Source organism: Cervus elaphus, chromosome 24 (assembly GCF_910594005.1).
Source record: "Cervus elaphus chromosome 24, mCerEla1.1, whole genome shotgun sequence".
Taxonomy (NCBI): Eukaryota; Metazoa; Chordata; class Mammalia; order Artiodactyla; family Cervidae; genus Cervus; species Cervus elaphus.
This window is the reverse complement of record NC_057838.1, coordinates 13,338,978-13,357,478: the sequence shown is the minus strand read 5'-3', so window position 1 is coordinate 13,357,478 and position 18,501 is coordinate 13,338,978. Positions and strand designations below refer to the sequence as shown.

General features: G+C 46.1%; 1 protein-coding gene across 1 annotated transcript in view; it reads right to left on the bottom strand.

Moving 5' to 3' along the window:
* The window catches only part of EGFR (epidermal growth factor receptor), a 215,023-nt gene that overhangs the window by 7,616 nt on the left and 188,906 nt on the right, over positions 1 to 18,501 (bottom strand). Inside the window, exons 21-26 of the mRNA XM_043885232.1 lie at positions 7,949 to 8,104; positions 7,067 to 7,142; positions 3,905 to 4,051; positions 2,415 to 2,512; positions 584 to 751; positions 185 to 232 (exon numbers count right to left, since the gene is read on the bottom strand). Of these exons, the coding sequence (XP_043741167.1) occupies positions 185 to 232; positions 584 to 751; positions 2,415 to 2,512; positions 3,905 to 4,051; positions 7,067 to 7,142; positions 7,949 to 8,104 (693 nt within the window). The remainder of the gene's footprint in view (positions 1 to 184; positions 233 to 583; positions 752 to 2,414; positions 2,513 to 3,904; positions 4,052 to 7,066; positions 7,143 to 7,948; positions 8,105 to 18,501) is intronic.

The window sequence follows — 18,501 nt, the reverse complement described above, 5'->3', positions numbered from 1 at the left end:
ATCACATCTGCAATAGCACTTTGAGAATAATAGCTAATGGCTGGCCACAGAGTAGGGATCAAGGCAGCAAACAATACACGAAGGAAATCACAATTATTCAGGTTAAGGTGGGCACTTCTTATGTCTAATAGAGCTGGGGTACAGAGCTGTTATTTAATTCTGGTTTGAAGATGTTGATACCTACCCCGTTTCTATCAACGCAAGTCACAGTGGGAGTGTTGCTGGAGGCGCTCTGGAAAAGAATCACAGTATTTATGCTGCAGGCGGACACTCTACCATCTCCACTGAGAGCAGGAAGGGGCCTCAGGGGGAAGGGACACTTAAAGGGGCTTGATTTCATTAATTTCATAATGCTTGACGCATTAGCATAGAAAAACTAGGTTTAGTTCTGATTTAACTCTGTTCCTTAATGGACCAGAAAGATTATGACCCAGTTGTTGCAATGCAATAAAATAATTGATACACTGAATTGATTCATTCTGATTGTAGCTTCACCATCTGGTTAAGTTTCACAAGATGGGTATTATTTTCTCTAAAACTGTTCTAACCAAGAGGCAGAGCTTGGAAAGAGTGACTTTGGTACCAGAGAGCTGAGGAGGGGCGTCCGGGAGGTGGCGGGGCTGTGGAAGAAGCCCTGCTGGGGGATGAGGTACTCCTCAGCATCCACAACGTCCTCCATGTCCTCCTCATCCATCAGGGCGCGGTAAAAGTTGGAGTCTGTAGGGCTTGGCAAATGCATTCTCTCATCCCCCTGGCACAGAGATCGTGAGACCATTAGAAAGGCCAGAGAACTGCTGTCCCACTCCCTTGCTATTGAGGTGTGGTCTGTGGTCAGCAGGTGCCTGTATATTTGCCAGTTTAGCTCTAATAACCCGCCCCCTTCCCCTGCTGGTTCTCCAAAACACACTTCCTCCTCCCTTCCCCCATCCCCCACGCCCTGCCTGAAATGAAACAATGAAAATTCCCTGATGTCCCAAAGTCCTCAAAGGAAATGCAGACAGCTCAGGAGGTAAAAGAGGTGCCGGGGGCAGCCTTCACTGCGTGCTGTGCTGTGTGCAGTAAAAAATGCACTTTTGTTCTTCGTCCCTGCTCCTGGCGCAGAGCTCCTCAAAGCGAGTGTCACTCAATCATGTTCGACTCTTTGTGACCCCAAGGACTGTAGCCTGGGAGGCTCCTCTGTCCATGGAATTCTCTAGGCAAGGATACTGCAGTGGGTAGCCATTCACTTCTCCAGGGGATCTTCCCAACCCAGGGATGGGACCCAGGTCTTCCACATTGCAGAGCTCCTAAACCCTTGGAATTTCCTCAGTGTCTCTTATGTTAATGAGGAGATTTTTGGAAGCACTGAAAGATGGGGGCTGGTGACCAGTAGAGTCCCATGATTAGAATCCCATGTGAGGGTTAGAACTTTCAGTCTCGCCCCTGAGCTCCAGGGAGGGCAGAGGGCCTGGACAAATCTACTGGGGGTCAATGATTTAAGCATGCCCATGTAATGAAGTCTCCATAGAAACCCGAAAGGATGAGCTCAGAGTCTTTCCTGGGTGGTGAGCACGTGGAGGCCTGGGGAAGAGCAGCATAGCAGAGAGCATGGAAACCGTGCCCTTCCCCCTCCCCTCTGCCCTCCCCCCTCCCCTCTGCCTCCCTCCCCTCTGCGTCTCTCCCCTCTGCCCTTCCCCCCTCCCCTCTGCGTCTCTCCCATCTCGTCCTTCCTGCACTACATCCATTTATAATCAACCAGCGGGCTAGTGAGTGGAATGTTTCCTTGAGTTCTGTGAGCTGCTCTAGCAAATAAATGGAACCCAAGGAGAGGGGAGTGAGAACCTCCAGTCTTAAGCTGGTAGGTCAGAAGCACCTGGACTGGGGACTGGCATCTGACGTGGAGGAGAGTGGCCTCTGATGCTGTCTGCAGGTGGACAGTGTCAGACTGAGCCGAACTGCAGGACACGGCTGGTGCTGGAGAAGTGCTTGCCTGGGGGTGTGGGGACCCTCCCCCCAAAACACACACATCCTGGAACTGCTTCAGGTGCTTTGCAATGCATTCTGCATTTATTATTTCACTGAATCTTTAAAACAGTTCCATGAGCTTGGTTTTGTTAACCTAAAGTGGAGAGTCAAGAATCTGAAGCCAGATTTGCCCCACACCAAAGCCCTGGTTCCCCAGAGACTGATATGAAGCTTTGGCCAAAGGGACCATGAAGATGAGGGGGCGCAAGCTTGCAGGGCTCACACAGAGGCGGACACTTGGGGGCCCCATGGTGAGCCTGACTTAGTCCGCCTTGGCCTGTGCTTGCTTTAAGGCCTGAGGGTTTCTGGTGTGGCCTGGGAGACAGGAAGCTGCGTCCCTGCGGTATTTCAGGGATGTGTGACCTCACTAGCAGGACCCTCCTGGGGAGGAGACGGGGAGAGGACTGTACCTGGATGACAAGGTAGCGCTGGGGGTCTCGGGCCATCTTGGAGAATTCAAGGATCAACTCACGGAACTTTGGGCGACTGTCTGCATCTATCATCCAGCCTGGGGAAGGGAGGAGGGAAGTCAGTTCAGTTAGAACCCTGAAAGAACTGATAAAGATGGCATCCCTGAAAGTGTTTATGGGGGGACTCTTTAAGACAAATAAATGAGGATGAAACCTAATCTTTGTGACAGGTTTTTCAGTCTTGGCAAGCAGGCACTGATTACTGTCTAAAGACCATAATGACCTCACATACTTGAGTCAGAATGGCAATGACATGCTCTGATTTCCTGCACCTCCCCTTCCAAGGGTCATTACAGTGCCATCATCTTGAGTGACCCAGCAGCCGTATGACAGGCTTCACTTTCTGTGAACTGCTCTGACTGTAGGGAGCCCTGGGTCTCGACTCTCCGTAAAGTCCTCACTTGACATTCAGCCTCATCCACATTCACTCAGCAGTCTAGTAAGTTGGAAACCAGATTTAGGGAAATTTAGGAACTTTCTTAAGAACCTCAGGGCTTGGGAATGCCATTCCCTTGCATTTCATTGTATCACACTCAGCAATCAGACATGCGTGTGACAGGATGCTCAGTGCCTTCGCGTGGAGGATACTCCTGTTGACCAAGCCACTGCATCTGATGACACAATGATCCAGGTCTAGATTAAACATGCTGGAGGAACTAGAAATCCTCATGACCCTGAGAGTTCATATTTATTTTCTATCAGCAGGATGTCAAGCTATTTTAGGCCAGGCTGCTATGTGACCTCAGAGAAATCATGTGACCTCCCTGGATATCAGCTTCCTCAACCTAAAGCAGGGAAGTCACAACTGATTAGCTCTGTGGTCTAAAGTTCAGAAAGGCTCAGTACTGACATGGATTTGGCTCTCTCACATTCCCTGGGCAGCTTTCTGGGTAAATTCTCATCATGCATGTAATATCACCCCCAGAGCCTACGGAACTCGGGATCCTGACAGCGTGGTAGTGTCACAATCAGGCCATACACTCTTACTTGGATTACAGGGTTTACCTGTTAGACTGCAGAAGGCCTTACATAAACCCACTATCTGAAAGGTTTAAGTCAAAGCAGAAGTGTTGATTCTACTAATCTCATGTGGCTAGTCACTGTTAGGCATTTAAAAACAGTCTCTCTGGTAACAGGCTTCAAAATGTGGGGCAGGTTTTTCATTGAGCAACTCAGAGAGGAGAGTGCTGGTATAACAGCTTCTGGGGGATTTTGACTTTACTTGTTTGCTTAAAAACCTCAGCTCGCAACGCTCAGTGTGACATTAGCTCACAGTGCTCAGCGTGGCAGGTAAGAGCTTCTGGTACAGTGCCCTGAGAGGGGCTTGACGAATGTGCCTGCCTATAGGCTGTGACAGAGTGTCTGAGGGAGTCTAAGACCTGGGGATGTGGCTCAGGGCAGCCCAGCGACAGGCCCAGCTGGCCACTCACACTTGACCATGATCATGTAGACGTCGATGGTGCAGATGGGTGGCTGCGGGAGGCGCTCTCCTTTCTCCAGGACAGTTGAGATCTCACTCGCAGGGATTCCATCGTACGGCTTGGATCCAAAGGTCATCAACTCCCAAACAGTGACTCCTATGAGGAAGAAGCGGTTGCTTTATGAGTCAATAATAATCACAGTATCTTGTCTTTAGTCATCATTGTTGACATACTGTTTCCAATGTTTAAAAACCCCTGTTTCGGTGGCCTTGGGCAATTTACTCGATGCTGGAAGCCTCAGTTCATCGTCTGTCTCATCGAAGGGTTGTGAGATCAAACAAGATAACACAACTTCAATGTTCAGACGATGCCAGGCAAACAGTAAATAGCCAATAAAGAGCAAACTTTAGTAATAACAGCAAAGGACACCACCTCTCTGAGACATGCCTGGTCTATGGAGCAGGAGTTACACAGTCAGACGTGTGGCCCAAGAGACTTAACCAACTATAAACTGTGTTTTTAAAGAATAAAAAAATTGGAGATAAAAACTTCTGTGTTCCTTTTGATAAATATAAAAACTCCATATTTTAAATTTCAGTATCAATCAATCACCATGATTAAAAACATTAAAGCAAGAATACTATTAGAATTGGTGTTTTTTCAGGCTATTCTGAAGTTCTGATTGTCTTCTACCTCCATGCCTCCCTTGATGGCATTCTCTGCTCCAGAAACACACAAATGTGATGAGTGGTATGTCCCCATCTGACAGCACGATGCCCTGGGTACCACTAGTGATGAGCCAAGTGGGCCTGAGTCTTGAGTCCCCAGACCACACAGGGAGGGACCAGACACAGGAAGCCAGTGCGGGGGGTGGTTCCTACTCTCCAACTAGTCTAACGACCCCTTCTCTTTAGAATGGACCTCTAAATGCGTATCACCATGGATCTGCAAGGTGGATTTTCTAAAGGCCATTCCAAAACCGAACGACCTGAATTAACATGCAGAATGCAAGGTTGAAGAATGAAGAAAAGCAGTGGTCCAGGGACAAGAAAATATTAATAATCCTTCTGTCCTTACACCACAGAGTCATTATGGACTTAAAGAAAATCTCATGTCCAGGTCTATAGTCAATTAATTCTAACTAGGTTTAAACATTGCATTTAAACACATACACAATAACTTCCTAAAGGAAAGCAAGCTTTTCAGGTTTTGGGACAAATGGTGAAAGAAGACTGTGTGTATGCCCGGCTGCGGGCCATGAGTAGGGTTGGAAGCTGGTATGAATTCTCTCTCTTTTCAACTGGTAAGTGGAACATACAGGTTCCTGACTGAAATACTTGGCCTTGCCTAGAGTCTAGAGAGCAGAGTAACAGGACATGTTTTTTAAACTAAAAGTTCAGGTTCATATTGTAACAATTCTGATGTGCTGCCAGAACAGCAGATTGTAATCACTAACAGCACAATTTCCACTGAGATGAAAAACACAGCCCCTGGGCTGACGCTGACTTTCTGATGCTGGTTACAACCACTCAAAGGGATTAAGTCACTGCTTTGAGAGTTTTCATTTACTGGGCAGACATGGCCCTGCAGTCTGCAAGTGGGCACACGGGGCAAGGGGCAAACACAGCCAGGCAGCTGGGAAAGGCAGGGGCCCATACCACTTGACCGCGGTCAGGGCCTCAGGTTTTATTTGGAACATATTTGGAAAATGAAAGAAGGAGGTTAAGCAGAGAAGTAAAAGTCTAATGTAGTTTAAAATGCTTTTTCCAGCTGTCTGGAGAATAGATGAGTGAGTGCAAAACAAGCCCAGAGAAGACCCAGGAGGAGCCCCTGCATGCTGTCGCTGGAACGGGGTGTGTGTCCACACTGGGCTGTGTGGTGACAATGATGATGACAGGGCTGGGCAGAGCCACAAACAGGAAAAGCAGCATTTCTTCCTGTCCCTCCAGGGGAGCACACACTTCTTGAACATGGCTGAAAGTAACAAGGTATCAGAATAGCTTTACTTCCTTTTCTAGTTCATAAATTGTAAGCAGCCAGCTCACAGGTATAAATGAAAACTCACATATTCATTCACAAAGATTTCTGTCTTCATAAAGCTTATATTATAGCTGGAGAGACAGACAAAGACCCATGAAATTTTAAAAAATTTAATAGCAGGAGAGATAGACAAAGACCCATGAAATTCTTAAAAATTTAATCGGAATATTAGGAAGTTAATAATGTTGTGAAAGAAATGCTAATCAGGGAGAAATGCTAATCAGATATCAGGGAGATATCCTGAATGATTCTGTTTTTGTGATAATGAAAGCACTCCTGTTGGGAACTCCTTATAATATTGCTCTCCTCAAATACACGTTCTATGGGTGGGTGATTCACCTCTATTGCTTTGATAGCTGGGATAGACTGATGTTCACCATTCAATGCAGACCAGCTGTTTTGCTGCCTTTGGGCTGACTTGGCGGTACGGGGGTGCTAACTGCAGTAACAGTGGGAATGCTTTCCTGAAAGGTGAGGCCCTTGAAGGCCCAGGAGCCCCTCTGACAGAGAACAGGATAAGAGCATGAAAGGCGTGTCTGAAGAGCGGGAAGCTGGGCAGAGGCCGTGGCCCGCAGGCCACGTGGGATTTGGAGGAAGAAAGAAGCAGATCCTGGTGAGACGGCCTTCATGAGAGCTGGAAGCAGCAGCTACTTCCCTTTCCTCATAATTCCCCAAAGACACACTCTCACAGCGCGTTTTGTCAAGCCATTCTCTCTGATACACAAAGATAACCACTCAGTACACAGAACCGCAGCCACCGAGTTAGTCCACTATAGAACCACACTCTCTACCGGAAACACTTCACAAGAAACCTGACGTCGTCTCCCTTTGGTGCACTTCAAATTCACGGCAAGAGGTTGTACCTGCTTGACTTTGGGGTACAGGCATTTCCCAGGTTCCCATTCTTTCCCTCTTGTTCCTCTCTCTCCTGATAAGCTCACTGTTACCTCCAGTGACGCTTAGGATGGTAGTTAGACTCAATTTCCCTTTTCATGTTTTCTGTTAACAGCCTGACAACAACGATGACGCGATTGTTAGTCACTGTCTCGCATGGCAGCGTGTATAATGCACATCAACAGCGCAAGCCAGCAGTCTCGACCTTGATTCACCAGCCTCAGGATTCTGACTCACCATAGCTCCAGACATCACTCTGATGGGTATAAATTCGGTGTAAAATTGATTCCAAAGCCATCCATTTGATAGGGACCTTGGAATGATGAGAGATAAAAGTAATAAGACAACTATTAGCTTCCTTCTATTGAAAAAAAAAAAATGACAAAGGGAGACACTGCAAATGACAAAGGTGAGAAAAACAGGCCACCCGCAGTCTGCCCCCCAGGCCCAGGGCTCCTTCCCAGCAGGAGGAGAGGTTTGTCCGGCAGACGACAGGGCCTCTGTCAGACCCCAGGACAGAGGAGGGCCTCTGGTCTGTCTGTGGGCTCCTCTGCTGAGCTGGGTGCCTGGGCTGGGAGCGGGGACCCTGGTCGTGCTGTGTTTGTCGGGGCTTGCAGGGCCAGCTGCTTGGAGTCACACCAGCCAGTGTGAAACTGAAAAGGTGTACAGCTGATCTAGAGTGTTCTGAAGGGTGTATCTGGAGACCTGCATCCCTCACTGCTGGGAAAGCCCCCTGGATAAGCCAACTCCATCGTGGCCAGTGCCCCTTGGGAGGTCCTGGAACAATCACAGGAAACTTTCCTTGCTGCCAAATCAGCTATGACATTTCCAGATGTTCTTCTGAAGGGTTTACCCTGGAGCAGGAGGTGGAAACCTAACTTTGGCTAACAGTCCCCTAGAGATGAAGCTGAACTCACATTTACTGCCTCTGGCTTCTGGGTGTGTCAGAAACATCTCCATTCACTTTCCCAGGAAATCCTTCTCCCCAGGCAGCTCTGGAGCCTGGCTAGACCCAGTGCTGGTGGCACTGTGACCTCACCCAGAAGGTCCTGAGAATGGCCCTGAGTTGCTCAGTCTGCTTCAGGGGAGTGCGTGCCTGTCTACAAGCCAGCCCCTCACCTTGCCTCCTTCTGCGTGATACTCCTTCTCCTCGGCACCCAGCAGCTTGGCCAGCCCAAAGTCTGTGATCTTCACGTGCTGCGGCGTCTTCACCAGCACGTTCCTGGCCGCCAGGTCCCTGTGCACCAAGCGCCGGTCTTCCAGGTAATTCATGCCCTGAAACACAGGGCCACACGGGAGGGGTGGGCGTCTTGGGGCAGCGTTCAAAGTGTCACGCAACAGCATCCGACCTGAAGTCTACCCGTGGGCGAACTGCCCTCCGCAGACGCAGTGACTTGGCGCTGGCAACATTAGTGACCGTCGATCCGCTCCAAGGATGAAGAGGTAAAGCGGCAAAGGTAAAGCTGGCTTGCTAACTTCTCTCCATCCAGTTATTCGAGTTTCAAGCTCAAATGAACAGTAGAAGAGGCCAGTGACAGAGAAGGAGCCCCGCTGTAGGGCCAAAACCTGGCCACACGCTGCCCAGAATGGCTGCTGCCTCTTGCCTGGCCTGGCCACCCTGGGCCAGTTCACATGGGGCACTGCCTCCCCAGGGCCCAGGGCCCTCATCACACTGTCCTGGCCTAACTTACATGGTTCACTACCAGCGAAGGTTTTTGTCCAGTTTTATTTTTCTCTCTTTTTAAACTGAAAGCACATGGCTACTGAATTTGCTTTTACAAAGTACCAATCCCCACCCTCTCCCTGGCTGCCTCCATAACTGTTCTAATCAGAATCAAGCCTGTAAGGATGCAAAAGACCTGCATGCAGAAAATTATAAGACACTGATGAAAGAAATCAAAGATGACACAAACACATGGAGAGAAACACCATGTTCTCAAATGGAAATAATCAATATTGTGAAAATGACTATACTACCCAAAGCAATCTACAGATTCAATGCAATCCCTATTAAGTTACCAATGGCATTTTTCACAGAATTAGAACAAAAATTTTACAATTTGTATGAAAACACAAAAGACTCTGAATAACCAAAGGAATCTTGAGAAAGAAAAATGGAGTTGGAGGAATCAGGCTCCCTGACTTCAGACTATACTAGAAAGCTATGGTCATCAAGACACTATGGTACTGGCACAAAAACAGAAATATAGCTCAATGGTATAGGACAGAAAGCTCAGAGATAAACCCATGTACCTATGGTCACCAAATCTACGATGAAGGAGGAAAGGCTATACAATGAGGAAAAGACAGTATCTTCAATAAGTGGTGCTAGGAAAACTGGACAGCTACAGGTAAAAGAATGAAGTTACAACACTCCCAATACCATACACAAAAATGAACTCAAAATGGGTTAAAGAACTAAGTATAAGGCTCGCCACTATAAAACCCTTAGAGGAAAACACAGGCAGAACATTCTTTGACATAAAGCACAGCAAGATCTTTTTGATCCACCTCCTAATGAAGATACAAACAAAAATAAACAAATGGGATCTACTTAAACAAGAGCGTTGGCATAGCAAAGGAAATCATAAGCAAAAACAAAAGACAGTCCTTAGAATGGGAGAAAATATTTGCAAATGAAGCAACTGACAAAGGTTTAATCTTCAAAATATATAAGCAGCTGATGCAGCTCAATATCAAAAAACAAGCAACCCCATAAAAAATAGGGGGGGCAGAGATCTAAATAGACATTTCTCTAAAGAAGACATACAGGTGGCCATGAGGCACATGAAAAGATGCTCAACATTACTAATTATTAGAAAAATAAAATTTAAAACTACAATGAGGTATCACTTCAGACCAGTTGGAATGGCCATTATCAAAAAATCTATAAACAATAAATGTTGGAGAGGGTGTGGAGCAAAGGAAACCCTCTGACACTGTTGGTGGGAATGTAAATTGGTGCAGCTACTATGGAGAACAGTATGGAGGTTTCTTAAAAAACTAAAAATAGAGGTACCATATAACCCAGCAATCTCAGTTATGGGCATAAATCCAGAGAAAATTATGATCTGAAAGGATGTATGAATCTTGAAATTCACTGCATCACTATTTATAATAGCTGGGACATGGAAGGAGCCTAAATGTCCATCAACAGAGGAATGGAAAAAGAAGACATGGAACATTTATACTGTGGAATATTACTCAGCCCATAAAAGGAATGAAACGCCATCTGTAGAGACGTGAATGGACCTAGAGACGGTCATACAGGATGAAGCAAGTCAGAAAGAGAAAAACAAACATTGTGTAATATAATGGACTCTAGAAAATGAAACAGATGAACTTATTTGCAAAGCAGAAACAGAGTGACAGATGTAGTGAATAAATGCATGGAAAGTAAGTGGGAAGGGATGAATTGGGAGATTGGGATTGACTACACACTACTATATGTGAAACAGATAACTAACGTGAACCTCCTGTGTAGCACAGGAAACTCTACTCAAGGATCTGTGGTGGCCTAGATGGGAAGGAATCTAAGAGTGGATACATGTATACATGTAACTGACTCACTTTGCCGTATAGCAGAAACTATCACAACATTGTAAAGCAATTATACTCCAATTAAAAAAAAAATTTGCTTTTCTCAAATTGCTTCTGTTCTTAAGAGAGCCTCAGTAGTTTATCTGGAGAAATCTTAGGTATTATTTAATACTCATAAAACTGGAATTCTTTTCCCATTAACATCATCAGTATTTGAATAATATGCCAATATGCATAGAAATCTAGAAAAATTCAGATTAATGTTTAATGTATGTGTCACTGATATTACAAACACTTGTTTACTGCCATGCTTTTATGTTAAGAGATGACTTTGGTATTTACCCCACCCTGCTCCCTGACCACCTACTAGCCCAAAGAGGCTATTACTCTCTACATACACTTCCCTGGGTTCAGGATTTATATACATAGGGAAATACAGTCTGCCCTATAAATTGCCACGAGGCCTTCAGAATGAACAAATCTGAGGAACTAATCTGTGCTGAAAATTGTCCTCTATTTGGATACGATGAATCGCTGATAGTTCTCTTTTGGTTGTCCCAGTTGTGAAAGCTCATATAACCTTTCATTCTATCTTCATGGAATAAAACAAGTTAATTGGCTTGTGTTCCAGTTTTGTTTAATGAACTATGTCAAGAGAGAGTTTCTGTTCTCACTAACTGTATGGAGACCTGCTTTTTAGAAAAATCCCAAAAATATTATAAAAATAGACACAAAATTGTCTTTTGTGCTCTGTAATTTGAATTTTTAAAAAACTAATAAATGGATTCTAATATTTAAAAAAAGAAGGCTGGAAGAGAAAGAGTATTTTTGAGAAGCACCCAGCACAGTGCCTGACATTTAGTGAATTCTCAGATACACAGTCCCTTGGTACCCATGAAACTGGTTCCAGGAACCCCTCCCCCTGCCACCTCCCAACTAAAATCCATAAATATTCAAGTCCCTTATGAAAAATAGCACAGAATTTGTATGTAACATACACACATCCTCTTGCATCCTTTAAATCATCTCTAGGTTACTTATAATACCTCATACAATGTAACTAGTTGTAAATACAGTGTAAATGCTATGTAAACAGTTGCCTGCTGCCCAGCAAGTTCAAGTTTTGGGTTTTTTTTTTTTTGCTTTTAGCTTTCTGGAATTTTCTCCCCAGGTATTTTTGATCCACGTTGGCTGATTCTGCAGATGCAGAACCGTGGGTATGAAGGGCTGACTGTGAGCCTGACCTCGCGTCCTTGTCCACAGCCTCCTTGGTGTCTTTGTTATCTGCCCTTCCTCCCCGACAGGTGGGGTCACTTCCTGCCCCTACTTCTGGCTTGATGCCCGCCCAGGTGAGCTAAACTCCCTGGATCCTCCCAAGGTCTAACCTGCTGTCACAAGCTTGGCAGCCCTCGCTCTTGGGCCAGGCCTGGCAGGCAGGAGAAGCCTGTGTTGTTGGGACCACATTCTCTCCCGCTTATTCACAGAAGCACCTCTCCTCTCTCCAGTCCGGGAAGTGGACCACACGTCCAGCCTTCTTTACAGCTGACACTCATGAACTCTCTAGCGAAGGGCAGGCACCATGGAAATGCTTATTGAGGGGCAAAAAATAGAAATGAATGGGTTCAACCAACTCTTCATTACTCTTAAGCTTTTTGTACACAGCTCTCTTCATTTTAGTGCAAGTGTAGGGAACACCTGTAGATAAGAGTAGATCCCAAATTTTCTGGTAAATTCTTTACTTCCTTTTAATACATAGTAGGTAAAAACTAAAAATTAGCTTGTCATATCAAAGCAAAATGAAAAATTAGGAAGATGAGTGAGTGAATGAAAGTCACTCTTTTCGTCCGACTCTTTGTGATCCCATGGAGTCCCACCAGGCTCCTCTGTCCATGGAATTCTTCAGGGGATCTTCCCAACCCAGGGATCGAACCCAGGTCTCTTATAGGCAGATTCTTTACTGTCTGAGTCACCAGTGAAGCCCCATAAGATAGGGTCTTACAAAGACATTACCAGGAATTAGTCTTGGAGGGCTATTTTTGCGGCCTTTCGTGTTTTTCTTTCTTGGAAAAAGGTGACTGATTTCCAAGTCTCCTCTGTATGATTTAGAAAGCTCCTGAATGTTGAAGATGCTGTTTGATTTAAATGCTTCCCTTCCTAAGATTTCTCAGATGCCAGGAAATAAGGTTAATCGGCTCATGTCTACTCAAGAGGAAACTGGCAGGTGCTTCCCTGGAGCAGCTCTTCCAGGTTAGGAATAGTTATTTAGGGATGGAGTATGGAGACGGAGAAAGCAGCAGGGCTTCCAAACACAGGAGACCTTCTACTCCTTGGCTCCTCTCCACCTTCACGGGGTTTCTAGCATCAGCCTTGTCCCCTGTGGGGTTCACTAAGCCCCACAGGGAGGACGGCAGAGGGCATTTCCAGCTACAATTAACTACCATTGTGAACTTCCACTCTGCCTCTTTATATGCCCAATAGAGAATCTGGTACACAGGATACATTTTTTATAACAGCTTGTTGAAGAAGAATGAGGGGGTGAATGAGTGATAATGGCAGCTGACAGTTCCAAGTCAGGCATAGCAAACTCACCTGCAAAGAAACCTCTCCAGGTACCGCCAGGCCCAGCACCCACACAACTGCCCCGAGAGCTGACCCAGGTCCCCAGACTGAGCTGGTGCTACACAAACCAAGTGTTCTGAGGCCACCACTGGAACTGTGTCCATAATTTCATGCTGGGGTCTCCAAGTGAAACTTGCCTGCTGCCATAGAGACTGCCAAATGCCAGATACCCAGATGCCAGAAAATACCCCAACACCCCAGCATTCGGTTCAGTTCACTCAGTCATGTCCGAATCTTTGTGATCCCATTAATTGCAGCATGCCAGACTTCTCTGTCCATCACCAACTCCTGGAGCTTGCTCAAACTCATGTCCATCAAATCAGTGATGCCATCCAACCATCTCATCCACTATCATCCCCTTCTCCTCCTGCCTTCAATCTTTCCCAGCATCAGGGTCTTTTTAATGAGTCAGCTGTTCCCATCAGGTGGCCAAAGTATTGGAGTTTCAGCTTCAGCATCAGTCCTTCCAGTGAACACCCAGGACTGATCTCCTTTAGGATGGACTGGTTGGATCTCCTTGCAGTCCAAGGGACTCTCAAGAGTCTTCTCCAACAACACAGTTCAAAAGCATCAATTCTTTGGTGCTCAGCTTTCTTTACAGTCCAACTCTCACATCCATACATGATCACTGGAAAAACCATAGCCTTGACTAGATGGACATTTGTTGGCAAAGTAATGTCTCTGCTTTTTAATATGCTGTCTAGATTGGTCGAGCTTTTCTTCCAAGGAACAAGCAACTTTTAATTTCATGGCTGCAGTCACCATCTGCAGTGATTTTAGAGCCCCCCAAAATAAAGTTTTTCACTGTTTCCACTGCTTCCCCATCTATGTGCCATCTGGATGCCATGATCTTAGTCTCCTGAATGCGGAGTTTGAAGCTAGCTTTTTTGCTCTCCTCTTTCACTTTCATTAAGAGGCTCTTCAGTTCTTCTTTGCTTTCTGCCGTAAGGGTGGTGTCATCTGTGTATCTGAGGTTTTTGATATTTCTCCTGGAAATCCTGATTCCAGCTTCTGCTTCATCCAGCCTGGCATTTCGCATGATGTACTCTGCATATAAATTAAATAAGCAGGGTGACAATATACAGCCTTGATGTACTCCTTTCCTGATTTGGAACTAGTCTACTGTTCCAGTCTGGTTCTAACTGTTGTTTCTTGACCTGCATACAGATTTCTCAGGAGGTAGGTGAGGTTGTCTGGTATTTCCATCTCTTGAAGAATTTTCTACAGTTTACTGTGATCCACACAGTCAAAAGTTTTGACGCAGTCAATAAAGTAGAAGTAGATATTTTTCTGGAATTCACTTGCTTTTTCAATGACCCAACGGATGTTGGCAATTTGATCTCTGGTTCTTTGGCCTTTTCTAAACCCAGCTTGAACATCTTGAACATCCTGAACTTCCTGGAAGTTCATGTACTGTTGAAGCCTGGCTTGGAGAATTTTGAGCATTACTTTGCTAGCGTGTGAGTTAACTGCAATTGTGCAATAGTTAGAACATTCTTTGGCATTACCTTTCTTTGGGATTGGGATGAAAACTGACCTTTTTCAGTCCTGTGGCCACTGCTGAGTTTTCCAGATTTGCTGGCACGTTGAGTGCAGCACTTTAACAGCGTCATCTTTTAGGATTTGAAATAGATGAGCTGAAATTCCATCACCTCCACTAGCTTTGTTCATAGTGATGCTTCCTAAGGCCCACTTGACTTTGCATTCCAGGATGTCTGGCTCTAGGTGTATGATCACACTGTTATGGTTATCTGTGTCATTAAGATCTTTGTTGTACAGTTCTTCTGTGTATTTTTGCCCCTCTTCTTAATATCTTCTGCTTCTGTTAGGTCCATACCATTTCTGTCCTTTATTGTGCCCATCTTTGCATGAAATGTTCCCTTGGTATCACTAATTTTCCTGAGGAGATCTCTAGTCTTTCCCCTTCTATTGTTTTCCTCTATTTCTTTGCATTGATCTCTAAGGGAAGCTTTCTTATCTCTCCTCGCTATTCTTTGGAACTCTGCATTCAAATGTGTATATCTTTCCTTTTCTCCTTTGCCTTTAGCATCTCTTCTTTTCTCGGCTATTTGGAAGGCCTCCTCAGACAACCATTTGCCTTGTTGCATTTTTTTTTCATGGGGATGGTCTTGATCACTGCCTCCTGTACCATGTCACAAACCTCTGTCCGTAGTTCTTCAGGCACTCTGTCTATCAGATTTAATCCCAGGAATGTATTTGTCCCTTCCACTGTATAATCGTAAGGGATTTGATTTAGATCATACCTGAATGGTCTAGTAGTTTTCCCTCCTTTCTTCAATTTAAGTCTGAATTTGGCAATAAAGAGTTCATGATCTGAGCCATAGTCAGCTCCTGGTCTTGTTTTTGCTGACTGTAAAGAGCTTCTCCATCTTTGGCTGCAAAGAATATAATCAATGTGATTTCGGTATGACCAGCTGGTGATGTCCATGTGTAGAGTCTTCTCTTGTGTTGTTGGAAGAGGGTGTTTACTATGACCAGTGCATTCTTTTGGCAAAGCTCTGTTAGCCTTTGGCCTGCTTCATTTTGTACTCTAAGTCCAAATTTTCCTGTTATTCCAGGTATCTCTTGACTTCCTGCTTTTGCATTCCAGTTCCCTATAATGAAGAGGACATCTTTTTGGGGTGTTAGTTCTAGAAGTTCTTGTAGGTCTTCATAGAGCAATTCAACTTCAGCTTCTTCGCCATTACTGGTTGGGCCATAGACTTGGATTACTGTGATACTGAATGGTTTGCCTTGAAAACGAACAAAGATCATTCTGTCATTTTTGAGATTACACCCAAGTACTGCATTTTGGACTCTTTTTGTCGACTGGGAGGGCTACTCCATTTCTTCTAAGGGATTCTTTCCCACAGTAGTAGACATAATGGTCATCAGAGTTAAATTCACCCATTCCAGTCCATTTCAGTTCACTGATTCCTAAAATGTCAGTGTTCACTCTTGCCATCTCCTATTTGACCATTTCCAATTTGCCCTGATTCATGGACCTAACATTCCAGGTTCCTAGGCAATACTGTTCTTTACAGCATCAGACTTTGCTTCCATCACCAGTCACATCCACAACTGGGTGTTGTTTTTGCTTTGGCTCCGTCTCTTCATTCTTTCCGGGGTTATTTCTCCACTGATCTCCAGTAGCATATTGGGCACCTACCTATCTGGGGGTTCTTCCAGTGTCCTATCTTTTTGTCTTTCCATACTGCTCATGGGGTTCTCAAGGCAAGAATACTGAAGTGGCTTGCCATTCCCTTCTCCAGTGGCCCATGTTTTGTCAGAACTCTCCACCATGACCTGTCCATCTAGGGTGGCGCTACATGGCGTGGCTCATAGTTTCATTGAGTTAGACAAGGCTGTGGTCCATGTGATCAGATAGTTTTTTGTGATTGTGGTTTTCATTCTGTCTGCTCTCTGATGGAGAAGGATAAGAGGCTTATGGAAGCTTCCTGATGGGAGAGACTATGGGGGAAATGGTCTTATTCTGATGGGCGGGGCCATGCTCAGTAAACCTTTAATCCAATTTCCTGTTGATGGGTGGGGCTGTGTTCCCTCCCTGTTGTTTGACCTGAGAGTAAACCATGGTGGAGGTGATGAAGATAATGGTGACCTCCTTCAAAAGGTCCTGTGCATGCACTGGGACACTCAGTGTCCCCGACCCTGCAGCAGGCCACCGCCGACCCACACCTCTGCTGGAGACTCCTGGACACTCACGGGCAAGTCTGGGTCAGTCTCTTGTGCGGTCACTGCTCCTCTGTGCTGCTGTGTAAATGTAACAATGGAAGGTACCTCCACCCTACCCCTCCTCCTACTCCTGAGATCTTTAAAGGACCAGAGCAATGTTTTCTCAGAGAAGGCTCGGAGAAGGGGAGAAGAAAGCAGTTTATGTGTTCTGGAGCAGACAGCCAATCAGCCAGAGATTTAAAAGTCAGAGATAATTACAGGATAAGATTAAGCTCCTTTGAACTTACATGAAACTCTATGCCTTGCTTTCTGTCCCACACAACACAGAGGGCTTGAAAGGCCATTTCAGTGCCCCACACAGTGAAGATTTTAACCAGCACCGAAGATAAGAGCCCTGACACTGCTCGTGAACCCTCAGAATCCAAACAGAACCACAGGAAGCAACACCAGGGCTTAAGCCTCGTGAGGCCTCTTGGAAATGCATTTCCCTGGTTCTCCTCTGAGGTTCTCACTTCAGTTTAAGGGAATATATTTATTTTGTCAGTTAACATAGGACAGCGAAGATGGATGTTGCAACAATGAGGTTAAACGGGGATCTGAAGAGCCCCCGTCACGCTGGGAGCTGAAGGCACAGGAGAGCGGTGGACACTCCACGAGGGACATGAAAATGCTCCTGGCACAACACTCGCAGCAGAAGGCAGGCCTGGGTTGGGTCTGATTCACAGACTGCTTTCCCAGGCACTGCGCATCCTGCAGCTCTCAGCAGGAACCCAGAGGGAGAGGCAGACCCGAGCTGCGTTTCTAGCAGACTTTTAACCACAGTGAGGGGAAGAGGGGGATGTGACCTGGTGACGACGGAGATGGCAGAAGTAGGAAGTGGAGGGCAGGCAGAAGGCTCTGGCAGCGTACAGTGAAGCACAGCTTCCACACCACTGAGCCTGCCCTTAGGAGAGGCAGCCAGTGTCAGAATGTCCTGTTTCAGACACCAAGCTTCTGCTGGGTCGGGACAGGAGGCTTGCTAGGCTCACTGGTCTGGGGGCTCCACTCTGACCTGTGACATCAGGGCTGGGGAAAAGCACAGACGTGGGAGCAAGGATGCCAGGGATCAAATCTTGGTCTTGCTGCTTACATGCTTGAGACCTTGGCACGTTAGTTAAAGCCCCTTACCTCACTCTCTGCACATGTAAGACGGGCTACTCAGAGGATTAAATGAGGTAATCCCTATGGAGCACTTAGGACAGCACCCAGTAATGGTCCATCGCTGCTGTGATTGTCACCATTTCCTCCTGGATGCCAAATCCTTCCTCTCTACTCCACCCTTTTTGCCATGACCTTGAATTAGGCTGCTGCCATGTCCTGCTATACTTTCCCCAAAAGTCAGATCATGAATAAATACCTGCATGGTGCCCTTGGCTTTCATGATGAAGTTGGGCTTGCAGGTCCCTGGGGGGTATCCCCTCCCCTCCTGCCCTGCCCCTCGTTTCTCAGCAGCCCTCAGCGTCTCTCCGTCACTGCCCACTGCTCCCTCAGACAACTCCCAGGGCAGGGCCTGGCTCTCACTCCCGTCCACAGCACCAAGACGTCCAGGACTCCGGAGGGTGTGGGGCGCCTGCCTCACCACTGCCGTCCCCATACCTGGCGCTTGGCTGGCAGGCTGAGCCCACCTTGCTGGTCCCCATGTGGCTTGTTCAGCAACCTCTGGGAGTCTGGTCCCCACCTCTCCTGATCTGACCCCCTCATTTCCTCCTGTACTGTTAGCTCTGTATGGATCTGTTTTCCTTACCTGTTCATAAGTTTGGGGAGATAAGAAATTCTGTCTT